The 7,735-nt window shown below is 31.9% G+C and overlaps 1 protein-coding gene across 1 annotated transcript in view; it reads right to left on the bottom strand.

Annotated features, from left to right (window-relative positions):
• The window catches only part of HELRODRAFT_154346 (hypothetical protein), a 13,068-nt gene extending 6,335 nt beyond the window's left edge, over positions 1 to 6,733 (bottom strand). Inside the window, exons 1-3 of the mRNA XM_009032231.1 lie at positions 6,688 to 6,733; positions 5,057 to 5,933; positions 2,273 to 2,534 (exon numbers count right to left, since the gene is read on the bottom strand). Of these exons, the coding sequence (XP_009030479.1) occupies positions 2,273 to 2,534; positions 5,057 to 5,917 (1,123 nt within the window). The 5' untranslated portion in view covers positions 5,918 to 5,933; positions 6,688 to 6,733. The remainder of the gene's footprint in view (positions 1 to 2,272; positions 2,535 to 5,056; positions 5,934 to 6,687) is intronic.
• Positions 6,734 to 7,735: the final 1,002 nt, after the last annotated feature.

The following is a 7,735-nucleotide window of genomic DNA, read 5'->3' as shown; positions in this document are numbered from 1 at the left end:
CACACACACAACTACAAATACAACACACATACACAACCAACACACACACAAACGCATAAATGCATGCATACATATACACAGACGCAGGCATACATTAATGCATATATACACATTTGAAACTCAATAATACCTAAAACACATATAAATATACACCTAACACACAAATAGTACTTAAATGTACAAGCATACAACACACACACACACACACACACACACACACACACACACACACATCAACGAATACTCATATATATCATATTAATACTGACCTATTCATAGTTTACACTCAGAGAACACAAACATCCACAAATGTTTGCATACACTACAATGTACACACAAACACACGTACTAATAATCTCCACATACAAACTTACACACACGTACACACACGTACTACAAACACACACATACACACACAAATACACGTACTACAAACAAACACACACACACACATTCATACACACGTAAACGTTCGCATCATGCAAAAAAGCGGTGTTAAAACACCTAGGTATCAATTACAGGTTGGAGAAACTGTACTGCCAGAGTTGGCTTTACCGCCAACTGTACTATGTGTGTATGGTCTCTCCGAGCGCATGCTCAATGAAAAAACTGTATTTCGCGCAATTGAAATTAATCCTTTTTTAGTTTAACATCTGAAAGCATGTTTGTTGTACTGAGACATTGCTCTGTGTGAATATGTGGATTTGAAATATTTTGAAATGTATTTAGTAGAACGAAAGTTTTTACGTTTCGTTCAAGTTTCCGGAAATCTTATCATTTTTAGCACATTTTTTAAATATTAGGTCAACATTTTTGTCTGTGTGAAATTTTTAATTGATGGCAACCTTAGAGATTTTATTTTTGGCTGATTTTTAAAGAGAAAAAATTTACTTGAAAATTTTCCAAAAAAATTATCTTTTCACATGATTTTTCAGGTTGTAATAAATTTGCTGAAATACCCTACAAAATCGAAACTGAAAGTGCTTATATAGGATATTTTTTTCGGTAGTTTTGCAGTTTCAAATCAGTAACATGATATTTTAATTATTGAGAATATAAATGATTGTGAATTTTTTGTTCGGTTCGGTGTTTCTGTTTCATGCGGACTTCTCAGATGTCAAAAACTAATGAGAAAATATTTAAACTTTATGAACATTCGCACTTTCTCATCTTACAATTTTTTAATAATGTGCTTTTATTGGCACCGATGGTGACACATGCATTACTTAGAAGGTTATCCCTCTCGGTGAACAAGTGGTTTGTAATTTAAGTTTATAAATCTGAAAGATAGTACAATACTTGCATAATTTTATTGACATCAGAATGTTTTAAATTTGTAAAATAGATGTTGTTTATAGAGGTCGTCAGTTAGAAAATGTTCATAAAACAACGTCTTCTCTTATGAAACATCTTTGCTAATAAAGAAAGAGGAAGACGATTTAAAGAATTTTAACGTGAAGATTCAACTAACAAAAGAACAAGTATTATTCACACAAGATTACTCAAAAAAATAAATTTGACAAAATATCTAAAAACAAACCAACACAGACAAGCTAATAAACTTTATCGCATTCTTCAATAGAAAGATACACACGAAATGAAATCTGTTTCAATGATATGCATGTGTGAAATGAAGAGATATTGATGGATTTTAAGGTGGAGAATGACAGTGAGATGTGAATGAAAAGGTGAGAGCCAGCACTTGAAGACACTTTAAAATGTTTAGTTTGTTATTTAACATCTTTCATTTGAATAAAATTAATCTTTGCTGAAGTATTTTCATGTATATTGCAACTACAAATACATCCTCGCATTGATATCGCGAACGTAAACGCATTAACTGATTTTCTTACGTACAAATAAATATGTATAAACATTCAAGCACGCTTATACACCCAAACGAAAATCTTAAAAAGGAAATAAATGCGCACTCGCAATTATCATCAACAATAAACACGATTCACGCACGTACCACACAAACACGGATTCACGCACGAACCACACAAACACGGATTCACTCACGTACTACACAAACACGGATTCACGCACGTACTACAAAAAACACGGATTCACGCATCGCACATACAAAGGTTCATGTTTTCTACGATGTATTTATGCTTTATTAAAAATGAAATATACAGTTCTACATAAACATCACAGAAACACGGACAATCACATATACTCTGAAAATTGAAACATTAATAAAACAAACACGATGACACATACATGCAAAAACTCAGGGAAAAATATTTTGGCATTTATATAGACATACCTGATTTGACGGAGCAATGAATATGACTCCTGTACTCATAGTGCACCCAATCGAAACCGGCTTCAACTGCAAGTCTAGCCAACATCCCATACTTGGACTTATCCTTATCAGAAGTTGTGACGTCAACTGCTCTGCCCTCGTAATGTAGGGAGTCTTCTGGATGAGTTTCATCTTCGTCCCAGGCTTCCACCACACGCAGTCGAACCCCAGGCCACTGCTCCATGGTCAGTGAGGCCAGGTTGTTCAATTTGTCACTGCATCTCTGCGATTGTGGTGTTTGGGTTTTGTGGTGGTCTGTTTGTTTTGTGGTGGCGTGTTTTGTGGTGGAGTGTTGTTTTGTGTGGAGAATTGAAATGGCTATACAACTTGAAGTGTAGTTTTGTTAACCGATTTAATGGATTTTACCTGTAATTATGATTTACAAGAGTTGCTGGAACTTATTTTTGGTCATTAAGAAATGGAATCTTACGATGAAACAATTTAAAAAATGATAATGACGTGTCATGATTAAGTAGTGATAAAAATGTCATCAAAGTAATTATTTGTTCCATACAAATTACATGAGGTTTTTTAAAAATAGTTTGTTGCGATTTGAAGAAATACAAACAATAAGTGAAATTAGAGTTAGGATAATAAATTTTGAAGAAAAAAATAATATAAATGTAAAAAAAATTGTTTTACAGATGATAAAAAGATGATTTTAAAAACTAAGATGTTTTTGAAAAATTAAATTATATTAATTTTAATAAGGTAATAAAAATTACAAATCTGACTTTAACTTAGCTGCATTGTGTTACCGTTTGAAGAAATATTGCGAGAGGTTAAAAATCTCTAGAGAAAAATGTTTATTTATGTGAAAATGCGAAACGACTGAAATGAATTTATAAATAAACTTGAATAAACGTTACAAATGAAAGAAAAATTGAGCTATTGATATAAAGAAATCAAATATCGGTAGATTTTTGGCGAAATGTTACAAAAAGACCAAAAAATGACAAGTTAAAGTTAAAGTAATGCAGTGAAAGATTGAACAACTGTTAAATAAATACGTTTGGCTTTAAAATGCGATGATTTTTTTGTATTTTGGATGAAATCTTGCTAACAAACGATGCGATCTTTAAAAGAAATGAAATTAAAAGTAGTTGAAAATAAAAAAAAAAATTCATGAACATTTAGAAAATGAATATTATGAAAGATTGGGAAAATGATCGACCGAATCGCTAGAACGGCGCAATTGACCGAGACGTTAATTAAATAGCTTCGCACTTCATTAACTATTCCCCAGGTCGTTGCAATCATCGCCAACATTTCAATTTCAAACTCAAACGACATCGCTACATTTGGCTTATGATCAACTTAAACCGCGTACGAACACGTTGCAGACCTGTCTGTCATCCTAGACATGGTAGAACCTAATCCCAACTCATCCTCCCAACGCAATTTCACGCAGACAACATCGATTTAATTGAATTCACGTAATTAAGCGTCTTTTATAGCGTGTTGTTATTGTTATATACCAACAACAAATTAATAATTACAAAGTAAAAGTCCCTATTATTTCCAGTATTTTGAGTGGAATACGTGCTGAATTTGTGACGTATTTGTTAATACACTTATTAATTTATTTGCGTATTTGCATATTTATAGAAGGCATTTAATACCAGGTACACACACATGTGCGCGTAGATGAGTAGAGATTTAATAAGTATCGCAAACTTATCAAAGTGCATACACGTCTGTCTGCTAACGTCTGCGTAGAGTGCATTTAACAACACATTCATCGCTTCTCGTGTTTGCTTATGGACGATACGACGGCGACGACGTACAACAATACATACAAACATACATACAAACATACATACAAACATACATACAAACATACATACAAACGTACATACATACATAAATACACACGTACATACATAAATACATACATACATACATACATACATACATACATACATACATACATACATACATACATACATACATACATACATACATACATACATACATACATACATACATACATACATACATACATACATACATACATACATACATACATACATACATACATACATACATACATACATACATACATACATACATACATACATACATACATACATACATACATACATACATACATACATAAATCAATTCACACAGTTTACATTGCTGACAGTCTTTATTAGTAGTGTTTTTACATTTACATTTGTCTCGGGTACCCATAATGTACGTACACAATTAAAAATCACAACATAAATACTAAGATGCTGATAATTTTAATTATGTTAAATTCCTATTGAATTTAAGTTGTTTTTATTAGGATGGCTTTTATCCTGATCACTCACTAGCAGTATGCATAATAAATAATGACAACCTGATAATAATTGCGAAGATGTGGATGTTAAAACGAGTATGATGATGTGAGAATGATAATTATGCTGATGATGACGACGACGACGATGATGACGACGACGACAAAAGGAATAATGTATGCAGAGATGACGAAAGAATTAACAACAACACTCGTACTGGCACTTTGATACTTTACAGCGACGACGGTAAAGATAAACACAGACTTCTCGATTATTACGACCATATTGAATATTAGTCATCAGTGATAAGGAAGAAACTTTTACCATATAGTAAATTAATCATGTACATTCATGCAAACAAACAACTCCACTCACACGCACACGCACGCACACGCACATGCACACGCACACGCACACGCAAACGACTACACAACAAATGCATTCAAACAGAAATACACACCTTACTCATCACCCTATCGGCGCCGGTCCCTTCTGAATTTTGAAAGATGATGTTTGGATTTTTGTTTGTCACCAGCTTCTTGAACTCTGGATCGCCCCTGGAAACTTTCCCCTCGGGCTGTCCACTGGCACCAAGGGTGGTCTCTGATAGGTTAGGAACGTGTTGTTTTAGTACGAAGGGGGTCATTTTTCTGGGACCTTTTCTCGGGCTAAAATAACTACGGCCCGGCCCACACGACCCTACAAAACATCTGCCGTCGAATACGACCAAGAAAAAAATTAGGACTGCATAAAATGGTGGTCGCGTTAGAAGCGATCGCTGGCGTTGACTTTTTTGATAATGATGACGGTGGTGGTGGGTAGAAATAGAGTCATGGTAATGATTATAATGATTAGTCGAGTGATCAGGGCTAGATTTGGAAGAATCTGTTATAGATGTATTGAATGCATTTGAATAACTATCGGAAATGTCAGAGAGATGGAGAGAGAGAGATGTTGACAGATGGTGCAGAAGATGTTGTTGCTGTTGCTGGTGGTGCTGTTGTTGTTGGTTTTGAGGTTGTTGTTGGTGAATATCTTGGTATTTTTGCGTCTGAAGTTTCAAGGGTTGTTGTTTCTGATGTTGTCCGTGCCATTGATGATGTTTGTCATCTGTTTGCTGCTGATCAACATGTTGTTGTTGTTGTTGTGACGTGGGATGTTTATGTTGTTGTTGCTGCTGTTTTTGGTGGCGTTTATACAGATCTTGCGTATGTCTTTTTAATTGTCGCAAAAAATTATTTGAAAATATTTTTAAGACCTTGCTTAAAATATTGTGACGATAATGCCCGTTGTCGTAATGGTCATCTGCTACACTCTCCATTATCGTAATTACTATCCTGTTCATTATGGTGACGATAATGATGATGATGAAGATGATGATGACGATGATTATAATGATGATGAGGATGAAGATGAGGATGAAGATGATGATGATGAAGAAGATGAGGACGACGATGATGACGAATGATAATCTGACAAATGAAAATGATGATCTGACTTTAATATGATGATGAAAATCAAGAAAGTAAAATGAAAAGTAATAATACTTGAGCCAACAATATAAACGATGAAAAATATTATAGCAGTTCTTGTGGCAAACAGTGAAAGTAATAAGAATAAATCAACAATAAATAAAAAAACAAGATGATATAATGCAATGATATTTTTGATACCCTAACGGCATAATTGACACTACTGTAGATACGATAAAATAAAAATCAGCAATTTATATAGCTCTATTTATTAAATGGCTTAGCAGACGTGTAATTAACCGAACTGCTCAAATGGCAATCCTGCTTGCAATATTTAACTTACTAAAATTAACCATATAATATTATCTGCGTATCTGTGTTTGTGTGTGTGTGTTATACGGTTAGAAACATCGAACAATAACTTTCAATATTAATAATTAAAATAATATTTACAGATAATCACAAAAGAGAATAATTAATTTGAATTAAGTTTAAAACGTTTTACAAGATATTCAAGTCAATAACAACAATAACAACAACAACAACAACAACAACAACAACAAATAATAATAATAATAAATAATAATAATAATAACATTATTATTATTATGATATTTACCTTTCATGCAAGTTTTGCACGTAACTAGGAATAACAAAAACGAAATAAAAATAATAATAACAATAATAAATAAATCTCAGCCTGACATCATTCAATGAACACAAGCAAGATTTCAATTGCTTTTATCTGCTATGCGACCAAGTAGTTCTTATTATATAGCCTATATATATATTATATATATATATACATATTATACATTTATATACATATATATGTATATATACATGCATACATATGTATTTATACATACATATATATGTAATATTTATGTACCACATATACATTATACATTTTAAATAAATTATATGATAAATGTTTATATAAATCGCAATCTAAACGCTGATTGGCTGGCTATAGATATCTATTATATATATATATATATATATATATATATATATATATATATTTATTATTAATATTTGTATAAACATATAATTGTTATATAAATATCTATATTTTGTGTGTGTGTGTGTGTGTGCGTGCGTGTGTGTTTGTGTGTAGTATACACATATACATACGTACGTACAGTAATTTATGCTATATATGAATTAAAGGATTTAAAATGTTATAACAATAGTTGCTTTGTTGTTTGGCACATATGCATGTTATGTTAGTTTTAATGCAACGAACATGTATATGGCACAACGTATTTTGACTTGACGATTATTATTAAATAAATTAATTGATTTAAATTCATATAGATACAAAAATTAATATATAATATTTATCATAAGATTTTATATATATATATATATATATATATATATATACACATTCAATCATGTAATCATAGCTGCAATTATCAAATGGACCATTCATTTATACAAATATTTATAAATGCATTCATTCATTTACATAAACGCACACATACACAAACGCGCACATACACACACACATACTTTTCATACACACATATTATAAATGCGTATGTGAAACTACTTCAAATACACATACTCACATAATTTTTTAGAAAATATTCATACAAACACATACGAACATAAAGTCATAAATAGACAACAACCCAAGTCTATGCAGACTCACACAGATG

This window comes from Helobdella robusta, assembly GCF_000326865.2.
Source record: "Helobdella robusta unplaced genomic scaffold HELROscaffold_8, whole genome shotgun sequence".
Lineage (NCBI taxonomy): Eukaryota > Metazoa > Annelida > Clitellata > Rhynchobdellida > Glossiphoniidae > Helobdella > Helobdella robusta.
This window is presented reverse-complemented; position numbering and strand designations above follow the sequence as displayed.